This window comes from Salvelinus namaycush, unplaced genomic scaffold (assembly GCF_016432855.1).
Source record: "Salvelinus namaycush isolate Seneca unplaced genomic scaffold, SaNama_1.0 Scaffold474, whole genome shotgun sequence".
Taxonomy (NCBI): Eukaryota; Metazoa; Chordata; class Actinopteri; order Salmoniformes; family Salmonidae; genus Salvelinus; species Salvelinus namaycush.
Genome location: NW_024061169.1, coordinates 34,469 through 54,974, shown reverse-complemented (window position 1 = coordinate 54,974; position 20,506 = coordinate 34,469). Strand labels below are relative to the sequence as shown.

The 20,506-nt window shown below is 48.1% G+C and overlaps 1 protein-coding gene across 1 annotated transcript in view; it reads right to left on the bottom strand.

The window, feature by feature from the left end:
• The window catches only part of LOC120041554 (threonylcarbamoyladenosine tRNA methylthiotransferase-like), a 38,955-nt gene extending 19,401 nt beyond the window's left edge, over nt 1-19,554 (bottom strand). Inside the window, exons 1-2 of the mRNA XM_038986429.1 lie at nt 19,522-19,554; nt 19,215-19,379 (exon numbers count right to left, since the gene is read on the bottom strand). Coding sequence (XP_038842357.1) covers nt 19,215-19,379; nt 19,522-19,554 — 198 coding nt within the window. The remainder of the gene's footprint in view (nt 1-19,214; nt 19,380-19,521) is intronic.
• Nucleotides 19,555-20,506: the final 952 nt, after the last annotated feature.

Sequence of the window (20,506 nt, the reverse complement as noted above, 5' to 3'; positions counted from 1 at the left end):
CTGATTATGTACTGGGTCACTGATTATGTACTGGGTCACTGATTATGTACTGGGTCACTGATTATGTACTGGGTCACTGTACTGGGTCACTGATTATGTACTGGGTCACTGTACTGGGTCACTGATTATGTACTGGGTCACTGATTATGTACTGGGTCACTGATTATGTACTGGGTCACTGTACTGGGTCACTGATTATGTACTGGGTCACTGTACTGGGTCACTGTACTGGGTCACTGATTATGTACTGGGTCACTGATTATGTACTGGGTCACTGATTATGTACTGGGTCACTGTACTGGGTCACTGATTATGTACTGGGTCACTGTACTGGGTCACTGAGGTTACCAGTCTCTTGTTGTCCTGTCTGATTATGTACTGGGTCACTGTACTGGGTCACTGAGGTTACCAGTCTCTTGTTGTCCTGTCTGATTATGTACTGGGTCACTGAGGTTACCAGTCTCGTGTTGTCCTGTCTGATTATGTACTGGGTCACCAGACTCTTGTTGTCCTGTCTGATTTGCTGGACTCTTCCAGGTACAGACAGACATAACAATCTAGCCAGAGTCAGGGCAGTTATTGGAAGAGAAAACAAACAAACAAACAAACAAACAAACAAACAAACACACACACACACACACACACACACACACACACACACACACACACACACACACACACACACACACACACACACACACACACACACACACACACACACACACACACACACACACACACACACACACACACGGAGCATTAAAAGGACATATTCCCTGTGCAACTCCGCTGTTGCCTCTCCAGTCAGTCCCCACACAGACACATCGTCATGGTAAAGTCTCCAGTCAGTCCCCACACAGACACATCGTCATGGTAAAGTCTCCAGTCAGTCCCCACACAGACACATCGTCATGGTAAAGTCTCTAGTCAGTCCCCACAGACACATCGTCATGGTAAAGTCTCCAGTCAGTCCACACAGACACATCGTCATGGTAAAGTCTCCAGTCAGTCCCCACACAGACACATCGTCATGGTAAAGTCTCCAGTCAGTCCACACAGACACATCGTCATGGTAAAGTCTCCAGTCAGTCCACACAGACACATCGTCATGGTAAAGTCTCCAGTCAGTCCCCACAGACACATCGTCATGGTAAAGTCTCCAGTCAGTCCCCACAGACACATCGTCATGGTAAAGTCTCCAGTCAGTCCCCACACAGACACATCGTCATGGTAAAGTCTCCAGTCAGTCCCCACACAGACACATCGTTATGGTAAAGTCTCCAGTCAGTCCCCACACAGACACATCGTCATGGTAAAGTCTCCAGTCAGTCCCCACACAGACACATCGTCATGGTAAAGTCTCCAGTCAGTCCCCACACAGACACATCGTTATGGTAAAGTCTCCAGGCAGTCCCCACAGACACATCGTCATGGTAAAGTCTCCAGTCAGTCCACACAGACACATCGTCATGGTAAAGTCTCCAGTCAGTCCCCACAGACACATCGTCATGGTAAAGTCTCCAGTCAGTCCCCACACAGACACATCGTCATGGGAAAGTGTGTTTTGATCTTACGCAAACAGACTGCATGTTTGTTTGTTTACACTGTGTGTGTGTTGTGTTGTGTTGTGTTGTGTTGTGTATGTGTGTGTATACACAGATAGTGGCAACACAAAACATAAAGAGGCCCAGCTTGTTTCACAGTAGTTGTAACAGACAGCATCAGTCACAAACTGACTACCAGTCTGAACCAATGACAAGGTTGTCTACTGGGTTCAGAACACAATGATGTCATAATGAGGGTTGACAGGTAGAGAAGGGTTAGGGGAGTCTAAAGACAGATAAAGACAGGTAGAGAAGGGTTAGGGGAGTCTAGAGACAGATAAAGACAGGTAGAGAAGGGTTAGGGGGAGTCTAAAGACAGATAAAGACAGGTAGAGAAGGGTTAGGGGAGTCTAGAGACAGATAAAGACAGGTAGATAAAGGGTTAGGGGGAGTCTAGAAACAGATAAAGACAGGTAGAGAAGGGTTAGGGGGAGTCTAGAAACAGATAAAGACAGGTAGAGAAGGGTTAGGGGGAGTCTAGAGACAGATAAAGACAGGTAGATAAAGGGTTAGGGGGAGTCTAGAAACAGATAAAGACAGTTAGAGAAGGGTTAGGGGGAGTCTAGAGACAGATAAAGACAGGTAGAGAAGGGTTAGGGGGAGTCTAGAGACAGATAAAGACAGGTAGAGAAGGGTTAGGGGGAGTCTAGAGACAGATAAAGACAGGTAGAGAAGGGTTAGGGGGAGTCTAAAGACAGATAAAGACAGGTAGAGAAGGGTTAGGGGAAGTCTAGGGACAGATAAAGACAGGTAGATAAAGGGTTAGGGGGAGTCTAGAAACAGATAAAGACAGGTAGAGAAGGGTTAGGGGGAGTCTAGAGACAGATAAAGACAGGTAGAGAAGGGTTAGGGGGAGTCTAGAGACAGATAAAGACAGGTAGAGAAGGGTTAGGGGGAGTCTAGAGACAGATAAAGACAGGTAGAGAAGGGTTAGGGGGAGTCTAAAGACAGATAAAGACAGGTAGAGAAGGGTTAGGGGAAGTCTAGGGACAGATAAAGACAGGTAGATAAAGGGTTAGGGGGAGTCTAGAAACAGATAAAGACAGGTAGAGAAGGGTTAGGGGGAGTCTAGAGACAGATAAAGACAGGTAGAGAAGGGTTAGGGGAAGTCTAGAGACAGATAAAGACAGGTAGAGAAGGGTTAGGGGGAGTCTAAAGACAGATAAAGACAGGTAGAGAAGGGTTAGGGGGAGTCTAGAGACAGATAAAGACAGGTAGAGAAATGGTTAGGGGGAGTCTAGAAACAGATAAAGACAGGTAGAGAAGGGTTAGGGGGAGTCTAGAGACAGATAAAGACAGGTAGAGAAGGGTTAGGGGAAGTCTAGAGACAGATAAAGACAGGTAGAGAAGGGTTAGGGGGAGTCTAGAGACAGATAAAGACAGGTAGAGAAGGGTTAGGGGGAGTCTAGAGACAGATAAAGACAGGTAGAGAAATGGTTAGGGGGAGTCTAGAAACAGATAAAGACAGGTAGATAAAGGGTTAGGGGGAGTCTAGAAACAGATAAAGACAGGTAGAGAAGGGTTAGGGGGAATCTAGGGACAGATAAAGACAGGTGAATGAGACATGGACTTGGTCCACCTCAGAGTAGCTTTCCCTACTGACAGTGTGAATGAGATATGGACTTGGTCCACCTCAGAGTAGCCTTCCCTACCGACAGTGTGAATGAGACATGGACTTGGTCCACCTCAGAGTAGCCTTCCCTACTGACAGTGTGAATGAGATATGGACTTGGTCCACCTCAGAGTAGCCTTCCCTACCGACAGTGTTAATGAGATATGGACTTGGTCCACCTCAGAGTAGCCTTCCCTACCGACAGTGTGAATGAGACATGGACTCGGTCCACCTCAGAGTACCCTTCCCTACCGACAGTGTTAATGAGATATGGACTTGGTCCACCTCAGAGTAGCCTTCCCTACCGACAGTGTTAATGAGACATGGACTCGGTCCACCTCAGAGTAGCCTTCCCTACCGACAGTGTTAATGAGATATGGACTTGGTCCACCTCAGAGTAGCCTTCCCTACCGACAGTGTTAATGAGACATGGACTTGGTCCACCTCAGAGTAGCCTTCCCTACCGACAGTGTGAATGAGACATGGACTTGGTCCACCTCAGAGTAGCCTTCCCTACCGACAGTGTGAATGAGATATGGACTCGGTCCACCTCAGAGTACCCTTCCCTACCGACAGTGTTAATGAGATATGGACTTGGTCCACCTCAGAGTAGCCTTCCCTACCGACAGAGTAGCCTTCCCTACTGACAGTGTTAATGAGATATGGACTTGGTCCACCTCAGAGTAGCCTTCCCTACCGACAGTGTGAATGAGACATGGACTTGGTCCACCTCAGAGTAGCCTTCCCTACCGACAGTGTGAATGAGATATGGACTCGGTCCACCTCAGAGTACCCTTCCCTACCGACAGTGTTAATGAGATATGGACTTGGTCCACCTCAGAGTAGCCTTCCCTACCGACAGAGTAGCCTTCCCTACTGACAGTGTTAATGAGATATGGACTTGGTCCACCTCAGAGTAGCCTTCCCTACCGACAGTGTTATTGAGATATGGACTTGGTCCACCTCAGAGTAGCCTTCCCTACCGACAGAGTAGCCTTCCCTACTGACAGTGTTAATGAGATATGGACTTGGTCCACCTCAGAGTAGCCTTCCCTACCGACAGTGTTATTGAGATATGGACTTGGTCCACCTCAGAGTAGCCTTCCCTACCGACAGAGTAGCCTTCCCTACTGACAGTGTTATTGAGATATGGACTTGGTCCACCTCAGAGTAGCCTTCCCTACCGACAGTGTGAATGAGACATGGACTTGGTCCACCTCAGAGTAGCCTTCCCTACCGACAGAGTAGCCTTCCCTACTGACAGTGTGAATGAGATATGGACTCGGTCCACCTCAGAGTAGCTTCCCTACCGACAGTGTGAATGAGATATGGACTTGGTCCACCTCAGAGTAGCCTTCCCTACCGACAGAGTAGCCTTCCCTACTGACAGTGTTAATGAGATATGGACTTGGTCCACCTCAGAGTAGCTTCCCTACCAACAGTGTGAAAATCAAACCACCATTCATCTCTACTACTTCTCTTACTGTGAATCTAAAGGAAGGGTGACCGAGCTGCTCTTCAACACATGACAAAGGAGGACCGTCCCAAAACCCCTTTCATCTTCGTGGTGAAATAAGTAGCAGCAACATACCACTTAGCTTTCCCATATCCTCCTGCTCCATTCAACATCAAAACCACGAGGCATCTCTGTCAGACCTGTAATCATGGCTCTGTATGGGCTGGCGTGACAGATCAACAGACAGGGTAAAGATGTGTCTTCCAACCTGCTCGTCATCATGGCTGACATGGTCTAGGAGACAGGAGAGAGGAGGACATAAAAGGGGTCCAATTGAAGCCCTCTCTTCCTCCTCCTCTTCCTCCTCCTCCCACGTCAAGAGGGCCACTGACAGCTTGCCGTGTTTCTTCCCACATGACAGGAGGACTGAGAGACAAGGGGTGCGTCACAAATGGCGGTCTACTCTCTCCGGCTACACGGATAAGACACTAGATAAACCTCAGTTAGAGCTAAATACGTCTGGTAGAATCTTGACGAGAAACAAAACATTTGATCATATTACTCCAATGCTAGAGTCTATACACTGGCTTCCTGTTAAAACGAGGGCTGATTTACCAACAAAGCATTACATGGACTTGCTCCTAACTATCTCTCTGATTTGGTCCTGTCGTACATACCTACACGTACGCTACGGTCACAAGACGCAGGTCTGAGCGTTGAGCCAGTAACCGAAAGGTTGCTGGATCGAATCCCCGAGCTGACAAGGTAAAAATATGTCGTTCTGCCCCTGAACAAGGCAGTTAACCCACTGTTCCCCGGGCGCAGAAGACGGGGATGTTGATTATGGCAGCCCCTCCCGCACCTCCTTGATTCAGAGGTTGGGTTAAATGCGGATGACACATTTCTGTTGTACAACTGACTGGTATCCCCCTTTCCTTTTCCCTATTGACCCTAGAATGTATAAGTAAACAGCTGGAGGCAGGGCTTTCTCCTATAGAGCTCCATTTTTATGGAATGGTCTGCTGATCCACGTGAGAGACGCAGACTGGGTCTCAACCGCTGTCTTATCTGGTGTAATTCTCCTGTCTTATCTGGTGTAATTCTCCTGTCTTATCTGGTGTAATTCTCCTGTCTTATCTGGTGTAATTCTCCTGTTTTATATGGTGTAATTCTCCTGTCTTGTCTGGTGTAATTCTCCTGTCTTATCTGGTGTAATTCTCCTGTCTTATCTGGTGTAATTCTCCTGTCTTATCTGGTGTGATTCTCCTGTCCTATCTGGTGTAATTCTCCTGTTTTATCTGGTGTAATTCTCCTGTCCTATCTGGTGTAATTCTCCTGTCTTATCTGGTGTAATTCTCCTGTCTTATCTGGTGTAATGCTCCTGTCTTGTCTGGTGTCCTGTGTGATCTTAATTATGCTCCCTGTAATTCTCCCATCTCTCTCTCTCCTCCTGGAGGACCTGAGTCCTAGGACCATGCCTCAGGACTACCTGGTCTGATGTCTCCTGGCTGTCCTCGTCCCCAGTCCACCTGGTCATGCTGCTGATCCAGTTTCTGGAGGACCTGAGTCCTAGGACCATGCCTCAGGACTACCTGGTCTGATGTCTCCTGGCTGTCCTTGTCCCCAGTCCACCTGGTCACGCTGCTGATCCAGTTTCTGGAGGACCTGAGTCCTAGGACCATGCCTCAGGACTACCTGGTCGGATGTCTCCTGGCTGTCCTCGTCCCCAGTCCACCTGGTCACGCTGCTGATTCAGTTTCTGGAGGACCTGAGTCCTAGGACCATGCCTCAGGACTACCTGGTCGGATGTCTCCTGGCTGTCCTCGTCCCCAGTTCACCTGGTCACGCTGCTGATCCAGTTTCTGGAGGACCTGAGTCCTAGGACCATGCCTCAGGACTACCTGGTCGGATGTCTCCTGGCTGTCCTCGTCCCCAGTCCACCTGGTCACGCTGCTGATCCAGTTTCTGGAGGACCTGAGTCCTAGGACCATGCCTAGGACAGTCTCCTGGCTGTCCTCGTCCCCAGTCCACCTGGTCACGCTGCTGATCCAGTTTCTGGAGGACCTGAGTTCTAGGACCATGCCTCAGGACTACCTGGTCTGATGTCTCCTGGCTGTCCTCGTCCCCAGTCCACCTGGTCACGCTGCTGATCCAGTTTCTGGAGGACCTGAGTCCTAGGACCATGCCTCAGGACTACCTGGTCGGATGTCTCCTGGCTGTCCTCGTCCCCAGTCCACCTGGTCACGCTGCTGATCCAGTTTCTGGAGGACCTGAGTCCTAGGACCATGCCTCAGGACTACCTGGTCGGATGTCCTCGTCCCCAGTCCACCTGGTCACGCTGCTGATCCAGTTTCTGGAGGACCTGAGTCCTAGGACCATGCCTCAGGACTACCTGGTCGGATGTCTCCTGGCTGTCCTCGTCCCCAGTCCACCTGGTCACGCTGCTGATCCAGTTTCTGGAGGACCTGAGTCCTAGGACCATGCCTCAGGACTACCTGGTCGGATGTCTCCTGGCTGTCCTCGTCCCCAGTCCACCTGGTCACGCTGCTGATCCAGTTTCTGGAGGACCTGAGTCCTAGGACCATGCATCAGGACTACCTGGTCTGATGTCTCCTGGCTGTCCTCGTCCCCAGTCCACCTGGTCACGCTGCTGATCCAGTTTCTGGAGGACCTGAGTCCTAGGACCATGCCTCAGGACTACCTGGTCGGATGTCTCCTGGCTGTCCTCGTCCCCAGTCCACCTGGTCACGCTGCTGATCCAGTTTCTGGAGGACCTGAGTCCTAGGACCATGCCTAGGACAGTCTCCTGGCTGTCCTCGTCCCCAGTCCACCTGGTCACGCTGCTGATCCAGTTTCTGGAGGACCTGAGTCCTAGGACCATGCATCAGGACTACCTGGTCTGATGTCTCCTGGCTGTCCTCGTCCCCAGTCCACCTGGTCACGCTGCTGATCCAGTTTCTGGAGGACCTGAGTCCTAGGACCATGCCTCAGGACTACCTGGTCGGATGTCTCCTGGCTGTCCTCGTCCCCAGTCCACCTGGTCACGCTGCTGATCCAGGTGGATCCAGGTGCGTTAAAGTGTGTGTGTTTGTAGAGAGAGCTTGTGAATGTGTATAATGGGTTTTCCGTCCGTGATGGAACAGGCAGCTAATAGCTTAGCGCTGTGTAGGACATGTAATTGCGGTGAAAACCCTGCCACATTGTGTCACTCCCAGTGATAAACAGCTGTGGTTTTCAATAGTCAAGAGGAGAGAGAAGCCGCATCCCAAATCGCACACTATATAGTTCACTACGTTGAACTACTTTGACCAGGGACAGAAGTATTTTGACCAGAGGCCTCCGGTCTGCACTACATAGGGAATAAGGTGTAATTTGGGACAAAGACAGAGAAACCCTTTCTGGAGCTAAACAGGTTCACTTAAGAGGCGTCAGAGGCTGTTTACTGCCTGGCAGGACGGTTGTAGCTAGCTGCTGTAGTACCCTAACTAATAGGTGTGGTTGTAGCTAGCTGCTATAGTCCTCTAACTAATAGGTATGGTTGTAGCTAGCTGCTATAGTCCTCTAACTAATAGGTATGGTTGTAGTTAGCTGCTATAGTCCTCTAACTAATAGGTATGGTTGTAGTTAGCTGCTATAGTCCTCTAACTAATAGGTGTGGTTGTAGCTAGCTGCTATAGTCCTCTAACTAATAGGTATGGTTGTAGCTAGCTGCTATAGTCCTCTAACTAATAGGTATGGTTGTAACTAACTGCTATAGTCCTCTAACTAATAGGTATGGTTGTAGCTAGCTGCTATAGTCCTCTAACTAATAGGTATGGTTGTAGCTAACTGCTATAGTCCTCTAACTAATAGGTATGGTTGTAGCTAACTGCTATAGTCCTCTAACTAATAGGTATGGTTGTAGCTAACTGCTATAGTCCTCTAACTAATAGGTATGGTTGTAGCTAACTGCTATAGTCCTCTAACTAATAGGTATGGTTGTAGCTAACTGCTATAGTCCTCTAACTAATAGGTATGGATGTAGCTAGCTGCTATAGTCCTCTAACTAATAGGTATGGTTGTAACTAACTGCTATAGTCCTCTAACTAATAGGTATGGTTGTAGCTAGCTGCTATAGTCCTCTAACTAATAGGTATGGTTGTAGCTAGCTGCATAATGAGCATAAAGAACAAGGGTTCTTGTAACACCTGGAGAGTCCACATGTCTTCAGGTCAGATGGTTTAGTCCACACGTCTTCAGGTCAGATGGTTTAGTCCACACGTCTTCAGGTCAGATGGTTTAGTCCACACGTCTTCAGGTCAGATGGTTTAGTCCACACGCTCCTTGAGGACAAGACGAACTGAATTCTGTCTTATTTAGTTTCATAATGTATCTGTTTTGACCAAGATCTCTGTCATGTCAGCTTTTATAAATCCCTGTTACAGTCACAGACCTCTGTCATGTCAGCTTTTATAAATCCCTGTTAGTCACAGACCTCTGTCATGTCAGCTTTTATAAATCCCTGTTACAGTCACAGACCTCTGTCATGTCAGCTTTTATAAATCCCTGTTACAGTCACAGACCTCTGTCATGTCAGCTTTTATAAATCCCTGTTACAGTCACAGACCTCTGTCATGTCAGCTTTTATAAATCCCTGTTACAGTCACAGACCTCTGTCATGTCAGCTTTTATAAATCCCCGTTACAGTCACAGACCTCTGTCATGTCAGCTTTTATAAATCCCCGTTACAGTCACAGACCTCTGTCATGTCAGCTTTTATAAATCCCCGTTACAGTCACAGACCTCTGTCATGTCAGCTTTTATAAATCCCCGTTATAGTCACAGACCTCTGTCATGTCAGCTTTTATAAATCCCCGTTACAGTCACAGACCTCTGTCATGTCAGCTTTTATAAATCCCTGTTACAGTCACAGACCTCTGTCATGTCAGCTTTTATAAATCCCCGTTACAGTCACAGACCTCTGTCATGTCAGCTTTTATAAATCCCCGTTACAGTCACAGACCTCTGTCATGTCAGCTTTTATAAATCCCCGTTACAGTCACAGACCTCTGTCATGTCAGCTTTTATAAATCCCTGTTACAGTCACAGACCTCTGTCATGTCAGCTTTTATAAATCCCTGTTACAGTCACAGACCTCTGTCATGTCAGCTTTTATAAATCCCTGTTACAGTCACAGACCTCTGTCATGTCAGCTTTTATAAATCCCCGTTACAGTCACAGACCTCTGTCATGTCAGCTTTTATAAATCCCCGTTACAGTCACAGACCTCTGTCATGTCAGCTTTTATAAATCCCCGTTACAGTCACAGACCTCTGTCATGTCAGCTTTTATAAATCCCCGTTACAATCACAGACCCTTCCCTTTGCTGCCAGTCCAACCTGACTGTCACTAAAAACACCTGCACTGTGAGATTCCTGTTCAACCTGACTGTCACTAAAAACACCTGCACTGTGAGACTCCTGTCCAACCTGACTGTCACTAAAAACACCTGCACTGTGAGACTCCTGTCCAACCTGACTGTCATTAAAAACACCTGCACTGTGAGACTCCTGTTCAACCTGACTGTCATTAAAAACACCTGCACTGTGAGACTCCTGTCCAACCTGACTGTCACTAAAAACACCTGCACTGTGAGACACCTGTTCAACCTGACTGTCACTAAAAACACCTGCACTGTGAGACTCCTGTCCAACCTGACTGTCACTAAAAACACCTGCACTGTGAGACTCCTGTCCAACCTGACTGTCATTAAAAACACCTGCACTGTGAGATTCCTGTCCAACCTGACTGTCACTAAAAACACCTGCACTGTGAGACTCCTGTCCAACCTGACTGTCATTAAAAACACCTGCACTGTGAGACTCCTGTTCAACCTGACTGTCATTAAAAACACCTGCACTGTGAGACTCCTGTCCAACCTGACTGTCATTAAAAACACCTGCACTGTGAGATTCCTGTCCAACCTGACTGTCACTAAAAACACCTGCACTGTGAGACTCCTGTCCAACCTGACTGTCATTAAAAACACCTGCACTGTGAGACTCCTGTTCAACCTGACTGTCATTAAAAACACCTGCACTGTGAGATTCCTGTCCAACCTGACTGTCACTAAAAACACCTGCACTGTGAGACTCCTGTCCAACCTGACTGTCATTAAAAACACCTGCACTGTGAGACTCCTGTTCAACCTGACTGTCATTAAAAACACCTGCACTGTGAGACTCCTGTCCAACCTGACTGTCATTAAAAACACCTGCACTGTGAGATTCCTGTCCAACCTGACTGTCACTAAAAACACCTGCACTGTGAGACTCCTGTCCAACCTGACTGTCATTAAAAACACCTGCACTGTGAGACTCCTGTTCAACCTGACTGTCATTAAAAACACCTGCACTGTGAGACTCCTGTCCAACCTGACTGTCACTAAAAACACCTGCACTGTGAGACACCTGTTCAACCTGACTGTCACTAAAAACACCTGCACTGTGAGACTCCTGTCCAACCTGACTGTCACTAAAAACACCTGCACTGTGAGACTCCTGTTCAACCTGACTGTCACTAAAAACACCTGCACTGTGAGACTCCTGTCCAACCTGACTGTCACTAAAAACACCTGCACTGTGAGACACCTGTTCAACCTGACTGTCACTAAAAACACCTGCACTGTGAGACTCCTGTCCAACCTGACTGTCACTAAAAACACCTGCACTGTGAGACTCCTGTTCAACCTGACTGTCACTAAAAACACCTGCACTGTGAGACTCCTGTTCAACCTGACTGTCACTAAAAACACCTGCACTGTGAGACTCCTGTTCAACCTGACTGTCACTAAAAACACCTGCACTGTGAGACTCCTGTTCAACCTGACTGTCACTAAAAACACCTGCACTGTGAGACACCTGTTCACTCACTGAGCTGAAGCACTATCATACAACCATCCCACTTACTGCGCCCCCACTCCACTGTAAACCCCTTTAATATACTGCGCCCCCACTCCACTGTAAACCCCTTTAATATACTGCGCCCCCACTCCACTGTAAACCCCTTTAATATACTGCGCCCCCACTCCACTGTAAACCCCTTTAATATACTGCGCCCCCACTCCACTGTAAACCCCTTTAATATACTGCGCCCCCACTCCACTGTAAACCCCTTTAATATACTGCGCCCCCAATCCGCTGTAAACCCCTTTAATATACTGCGCCCCCACTCCACTGTAAACCCCTTTAATATACTGCGCCCCCACTCCACTGTAAACCCCTTTAATATACTGCGCCCCCACTCCGCTGTAAACCCCTTTAATATACTGCGCCCCCACTCCACTGTAAACCCCTTTAATATACTGCGCCCCCACTCCGCTGTAAACCCCTTTAATATACTGCGCCCCCACTCCGCTGTAAACCCCTTTAATATACTGCGCCCCCACTCCACTGTAAACCCCTTTAATATACTGCGCCCCCACTCCACTGTAAACCCCTTTAATATACTGCGCCCCCACTCCACTGTAAACCCCTTTAATATACTGCGCCCCCACTCCACTGTAAACCCCTTTAATATACTGCGCCCCCACTCCACTGTAAACCCCTTTAATATACTGCGCCCCCACTCCACTGTAAACCCCTTTAATATACTGCGCCCCCAATCCGCTGTAAACCCCTTTAATATACTGCGCCCCCACTCCACTGTAAACCCCTTTAATATACTGCGCCCCCACTCCACTGTAAACCCCTTTAATATACTGCGCCCCCACTCCGCTGTAAACCCCTTTAATATACTGCGCCCCCACTCCACTGTAAACCCCTTTAATATACTGCGCCCCCACTCCGCTGTAAACCCCTTTAATATACTGCGCCCCCACTCCGCTGTAAACCCCTTTAATATACTGCGCCCCCACTCCACTGTAAACCCCTTTAATATACTGCGCCCCCACTCCACTGTAAACCCCTTTAATATACTGCGCCCCCACTCCACTGTAAACCCCTTTAATATACTGCGCCCCCACTCCACTGTAAACCCCTTTAATATACTGCGCCCCCACTCCACTGTAAACCCCTTTAATATACTGCGCCCCCACTCCACTGTAAACCCCTTTAATATACTGCGCCCCCACTCCACTGTAAACCCCTTTAATATACTGCACCCCCACTCCGCTGTAAACCCCTTTAATATACTGCGCCCCCACTCCACTGTAAACCCCTTTAATATACTGCGCCCCCACTCCACTGTAAACCCCTTTAATATACTGCGCCCCCACTCCGCTGTAAACCCCTTTAATATACTGCGCCCCCACTCCACTGTAAACCCCTTTAATATACTGCGCCCCCACTCCACTGTAAACCCCTTTAATATACTGCGCCCCCACTCCACTGTAAACCCCTTTAATATACTGCACCCCCACTCCACTGTAAACCCCTTTAATATACTGCGCCCCCACTCCACTGTAAACCCCTTTAATATACTGCGCCCCCACTCCACTGTAAACCCCTTTAATATACTGCGCCCCCACTCCACTGTAAACCCCTTTAATATACTGCGCCCCCACTCCACTGTAAACCCCTTTAATATACTGCGCCCCCACTCCACTGTAAACCCCTTTAATATACTGCGCCCCCACTCCGCTGTAAACCCCTTTAATATACTGCGCCCCCACTCCACTGTAAACCCCTTTAATATACTGCGCCCCCACTCCACTGTAAACCCCTTTAATATACTGCGCCCCCACTCCACTGTAAACCCCTTTAATATACTGCGCCCCCACTCCACTGTAAACCCCTTTAATATACTGCGCCCCCACTCCACTGTAAACCCCTTTAATATACTGCGCCCCCACTCCACTGTAAACCCCTTTAATATACTGCGCCCCCACTCCGCTGTAAACCCCTTTAATATACTGCGCCCCCACTCCGCTGTAAACCCCTTTAATATACTGCGCCCCCACTCCGCTGTATACCCCTTTAATATACTGCGCCCCCTCTCCGCTGTAAACCCCTTTAATATACTGCGCCCCCACTCCGCTGTAAACCCCTTTAATATACTGCGCCCCCACTCCACTGTAAACCCCTTTAATATACTGCGCCCCCACTCCGCTGTAAACCCCTTTAATATACTGCGCCCCCACTCCACTGTAAACCCCTTTAATATACTGCGCCCCCACTCCACTGTAAACCCCTTTAATATACTGCGCCCCCACTCCACTGTAAACCCCTTTAATATACTGCGCCCCCACTCTACTGTAAACCCCTTTAATATACTGCGCCCCCACTCCACTGTAAACCCCTTTAATATACTGCGCCCCCACTCCACTGTAAACCCCTTTAATATACTGCGCCCCCACTCCGCTGTAAACCCCTTTAATATACTGCGCCCCCACTCCACTGTAAACCCCTTTAATATACTGCGCCCCCACTCCGCTGTAAACCCCTTTAATATACTGCGCCCCCACTCCGCTGTAAACCCCTTTAATATACTGCGCCCCCACTCCGCTGTAAACCCCTTTAATATACTGCGCCCCCACTCCACTGTAAACCCCTTTAATATACTGCGCCCCCACTCCACTGTAAACCCCTTTAATATACTGCGCCCCCACTCCGCTGTAAACCCCTTTAATATACTGCGCCCCCACTCCGCTGTAAACCCCTTTAATATACTGCGCCCCCACTCCGCTGTAAACCCCTTTAATATACTGCGCCCCCACTCCACTGTAAACCCCTTTAATATACTGCGCCCCCACTCCACTGTAAACCCCTTTTAAACAAAACACATATTATGTAAATATTATTAATTGCCTAAAGCACCTAGAGAGAGAGAGAGACAGAGATACAGACAGAGAGAGAGACATAGACAGAGAGAGAGAGAGAGATAGAGACAGACAAAGGGGGAGGGAGAGAGAGAGAGGAGAGAGAGAGAGAGAGACAGACAGAGACAGAGACAGACAGAGAGTGGGAGAGACAGACAGAGAGAGAGAGAAAGAGATACAGACAGACAAAGGGGAAGGGAGAGAGAGAGAGAGAGAGAGAGAGAGAGAGAGAGAAAGAGAGAGAGGAGAGAGAGACAGACAGAGACAGAGACAGACAGAGAGAGGGAGAGACAGACAGAGAGAGAGAGAAAGAGATACAGACAGACAAAGGGGAAGGGAGAGAGAGAGAGGAGAGAGAGAGAGACAGAGAGAGAGAGAGAAAGAGAGAGAGGAGAGAGAGAGAGGAGAGAGGGAGAGACAGAGACAGACAGAGGGAGAGACAGACAGAGTGAGGGAGAGACAGAGATGAGTGAGGGAGAGACAGAGATGAGTGAGAGACAGAGATGAGTGAGGGAGGGACAGAGATGAGTGAGGGAGAGACAGAGATGAGTGAGGGAGAGACAGAGATGAGTGAGGGAGGGACAGAGATGAGTGAGGGAGGGACAGAGATGAGTGAGGGAGGGACAGAGATGAGTGAGGGAGAGACAGAGATGAGTGAGGGAGAGACAGAGATGAGTGAGGGAGAGAGAGATGAGTGAGGGAGAGACAGAGATGAGTGAGGGAGAGACAGAGATGAGTGAGGGAGAGACAGAGATGAGTGAGGGAGAGACAGAGATGAGTGAGGGAGAGACAGAGATGAGTGAGGGTTCTCGATGAGCAATTTAGAAATTATACGGCTGGCTAAACTGTCACTATTTCTCTTGCGTATGTTAATCTGGGAGCTCAGTGTTATTTTTCACAGGAGCAGCTCCTGAACATTTGTACTGCAGGAAAGGACATGAAATGATGCTCAGAAATGTGATACACATTTTAATTTCACACTCCATCAGGTTTTACAGCCGGGCAGTGCTGTGGCAGGCAGGAACAGAACATAAAGTTAAGACTGCGTCCTGAATGGCACCCTATTCCATATGGGCACTGGTCAAAAGTAGTGCACGATATAGGGAATAGGGTGCCATTTCAGACACTATATAGAGAATAGGGTGCTATTTGGTACGGGGTCAGAGAGTCTGGCAGCCAGCCATCACCCACATTCACCAACCAACAAACCATCAGGCTCTCTCTCATGCTATGACATCATGTTTTTAAAGTTCTCCACCAACACTCTTTTCTCTCTGTAAAAAGCCAACCTGAAAAACAACACTTGGACGTGTCTGAAATGGCTCCCTATTCTCCAATAGGGTCTGAAATGGCACCCTATTCCCTTTATAGGGTCTGAAATGGCACCCTATTCCCTTTATAGGGTCTGAAATGGCACCCTATTCCCTTTATAGGGTCTGAAATGGCACCCTATTCCCTTTATAGGGTCTGAAATGGCACCCTATTCTCCATATAGGGTCTGAAATGGCTCCCTATTCTCTATTATAGTACCCCCAAGCCATACGTCTCCTGAACATCTAATCAAATGACTACCCAGACTATTTGCATTGCCCCCCCCCCTACATTGCTGTTACTCTCTGTTATTATCTATGCATAGTCACTTTAATAACTCTACCTACATGTACATATTACCTCAATACTGGTGCCCCCCGCATATTGACTCTGTACCGGTACCCTCCTGTATATAGCCTCCACATTGACTCTGTACTGGTACCCCCTGTATATAGCCTCCACATTGACTCTGTACCGGTACCCCCTGTATATAGCCTCCACATTGACTCTGTACTGGTACCCCCTGTATATAGCCTCCCCATTGACTCTGTACTGGTACCCCCTGTATATAGCCTCCCCATTGACTCTGTACTGGTACCCCCTGTATATAGCCTCCACATTGACTCTTTAACGGTACCCCCTGTATATAGCCTCCACATTGACTCTGTACTGGTACCCCTTGTATATAGCCTCCACATTGACTCTGTACCGGTACCCCCTGTATATAGCCTCCACATTGACTCTGTACCGGTACCCCCCTGTATATAGCCTCCACATTGACTCTGTACCGGTACCTGTATGTGACAAATAAAATTTGATAGTGTACTATAGTTCATGATGAATACAGCACAGGTCTGATTAAACCTCATCTCATCATGTCTAGAGAGAGAGAGAGGAGGAGGAGGAGGAGAGAGAAGGATAGATAGGTGAAAGGGGTAGAGCAGCTTCCTCTAGGAACACCAGGTTATCCTGTCTGATGAAATTAACTGACCCACTGAGAGCCCTGGCTCTGATCTGACCACATCTTAGCCTACAGACCCACAGAGAGCCCTGGCTCTGATCTGACCACATCTTAGCCTGCAGACCCACAGAGAGCCCTGGCTCTGATCTGACCACATCTTAGCATACAGACCCACAGAGAGCCCTGGCTCTGATCTGACCACATCTTAGCCTGCAGACCCACAGAGAGCCCTGGCTCTGATCTGACCACATCTTAGCCTGCAGACCCACAGAGAGCCCTGGCTCTGATCTGACCACCTTAGCATGCAGACCCACTGACTCACACACTCACTCATGGAAAAAGTATGGCCCCCCCCAATGTACAGTACAGAACAGGTCAGGCTACGTTATGCACCTATGTGTCTATGTTTGTTATGCACTGCCGGTCTGAGTGTCTGAGTGTGTACTGCACACTAATGTATGTTAGATGGATTAAAAACAGGGTTCACTAACTTCATTGAATTCTGAAACAGCTCTACAAGCCGCCCATTTCATCCCATTTCCATTTAATGATATCTGAAATAATAAAACTTAAAGAGTAGATTTTTTTTTAAATTGAGTAGATTAATCATACAGAAGGGCTCTGAGTGATTAACTGGTGAACCTGGCATCATCTAGTGAAGGACCTGTCAGGCTGGTAGATAGTACTTAAGACATCGTCTAGTGAAGGACCTGTCAGGCTGGTAGATAGTACTTAAGGCATCGTCTAGTGAAGGACCTGTCAGGCTGGTAGATAGTACTTAAGGCATCATCTAGTGAAGGACCTGTCAAAACCAGTGATTAAAGTGATTAAAAGATGGAGTGGCCTGCCCTACTGCCTGTCTGTCCCGTCCATGAATTCTATCTAAAGACTATTGCAGGGAGGAACAGATGGCCTAGGAGCAGACACAGTGTGAGTTCAGACTGGCACCCAATTCCCTACTGCATATAGTGGACTACTTTTGACCAATAGTCAACGAGGCTGAGAGAGGAGAGTTTCACTAGCAGCTTCATTTAAGCATCTCTAGAGATCCTAAATCAAGTCCTTCATTCTACCAGACACTCCGGAGTGGACTAGTCTTATCTATTCAGATTAGTGTTGTCACCATTCCAGTGTCACCATTCCAGTGTCACCATACCAGTGTCACCATACCAGTGTCACCATTCCAGTGTCACCATACCAGTGTCACCATTCCAGTGTCACCATACCAGTGTCACCATTCCAGTGTCACCATTCTTGTGTCACCATTCCAGTGTCACCATTCTTGTGTCACCATACCAGTGTCACCATTCCAGTGTCACCATTCTAGTGTCACCATTCCAATGTCACCATTCTTGTGTCACCATTCCAGTGTCACCATACCAGTGTCACCATTCCAGTGTCACCATTCCAGTGTCACCATTCCAGTGTCACCATTCTACCATACTAGATGTTCCTCTGCAAAAAAAGAAAACACGAAGCAGACTCAAATCTATGCTCCTTTAAAACCTACTTTAGTAAAATACTGTGTGCTACAGCTCGCAAAATAAACCAAATGTGACTCTGTGTGACAAGATAAGGAAGGCTGTTTTGTTCAACATTAAGAAGGTTTTCCTCGAGACATTTAGACCACTTCCTGTTTCGTTTCCTTTACTTCCTGTTTCGTTTCCTTTACTTCCTGGTATCGTTTCCTTTACTTCCTGTTTCGTTTCCTTTACTTCCTGTTTCGTTTCCTTTACTTCCTGTTTCGTTTCCTTTACTTCCTGTTTCGTTTCCTTTACTTCCTGGTATCGTGACAACACTAATTCCGGTAGTTATTGCCTTCACACTGACTGAATGGTAGACTTTCTCTCCCCTGTTCATAACGTATTTTTTATGTTAATGCAATTATTTTATTAATGTATTGCCTTTATTCAACCTGGTAAGCCAATGGGAAGATGTGCTCTTTAACGACCTGAGATAGCTCGGCCTACCAGCTTCCTCCTGAAAAGAAAACACTTGAACCTCTAGTTGAATTCAATAGGGCCATCGACGTGACAATGCATTAGTGGGAAAAGACTTCACATGGTGTTCAGGCGGATTGACGCAGTGAATGAAATGTAATTTCCAGGCCTGGACTAATAGTAATAACAGTCATGTAGTTATGGCTTCCAATCATTTCAAATCACCTTGCACTTTGGCTCCCTGGAAGAAAGGCAGCTATTGGAGGAACTATGAGAAACAACTCAGAGTGTGACGGCTGCCCTGAAGTAACCCTGCTAGCTCAGAGTAAACTGGTTTGAAAGACGCTTTTACTTCAAGCAGAACAACAATAAAAATAAAACAGTTTCTATATGGAATGTAGCTATTTTGCTATATGTTTGTTCCATTGTTAACTTTGCTGTAGATATTCCACATTCCTGTCTGAGATAGCTGCCACTGTAGCTCTAACAGTAGTTGACAGAGGGATACAAACACAGTCGTATTGAATAGGTTACCTGAGTTAGCCCAGACACCTCTCCCTTCTGCAGCGGCTCGGCGATGGAGGGAGTGAATACTTTGTGGCCGTCCAGCGGTCTTCCCTTCAGGAAGTGTTTGCCTGCCTCGAAGATCTCCACCTCAAACATCTTCCCCTTGAACTCTGACCTCTTGGGCACCAGCACCTGACACAGGAAATATGAAATAGGGAGGTTAGAGGTCAATGTGTGAAATCCATTGAGTGATTGAACATGAAAAAATGTTGTCAGAGAAGCATGGTGTAAAAATAGGTGATGGATCACCACTCGCTCAGTGTCGTAACAGTACACCTGGACAGTACTGGAGGTCTCTTAAAGTCATGTGGACTAGTTTAAGAGGATTAAAATGACCTGGTGGTGGTGTTGGATACCAAGGAGACACGGGGAGACAGGTAGCCTAGTGGTTAGGGTGTAGGGACGTCAGGTAGCCTAGAGGTTAGAGTGTAGGGGCGTCAGGTAGCCTAGTGGTTAGAGTGTAGGGACGGCAGGTAGCCTAGTGGTTAGAGTGTAGGGACGGCAGGTAGCCTAGTGGTAGAGTTGTAGGGACGGCAGGTTAGCCTAGTGTTAGAGTGTAGAGACGGACATGTAGCCTAGTGTTAGAGTGTAGGGGAGTGGGCAGGTAGCTAGTGGTTAGAGTGTAGGGGCGGCAGTAGCCTAGTGGTTAGAGTGTAGGGACGGCAGGTAGCCTAGTGGTTAGAGTGTAGGTGCGGCAGGTAGCCTAGTGGTTAGAGTGTAGGGACGGCAGGTAGCCTAGTGGTTAGAGTGTAGGGACGGCAGGTAGCCTAGTGGTTAGAGTGTAGAGACGGCAGGTAGCCTAGTGGTTAGAGTGTAGGGACGGCAGGTAGCCTAGTGGTTAGAGTGTAGGGGCGGCAGGTAGCCTAGTGGTTAGAGTGTAGGGGACAGGCAGGTAGCCTAATGTGTTAGAGTGTTAGGGGACGGCAGGTAGCCTAGTGGTTAGAGTGGTAGGGGACGGCAGGTAGCCTAGTGGTTAGAGTGTAGGGGACGGACAGGTAGGCCCTAGTGGTTAGAGTGTAGGGACGGCAGGTAGCCTAGTGGTTAGCGTGTAGTGGGAGCGGCCGGTAGCCTAGTGGGTTAGAGGTGTAGGGACGGCATGTCGCCTAGTGGTTAGAGTTAGAGACGGCAGGTTAGCCTAGTGGTTAGAGTGTAGGGCGTCAGGTAGTCTATGGTTCGAGTGTAGGGGCGGCAGTAGCCTAGTGGTTAGAGTGTAGGGACGAGGTGCCTAGTGGTTAGAGTGTAAGGGACGGCAGGTAGCC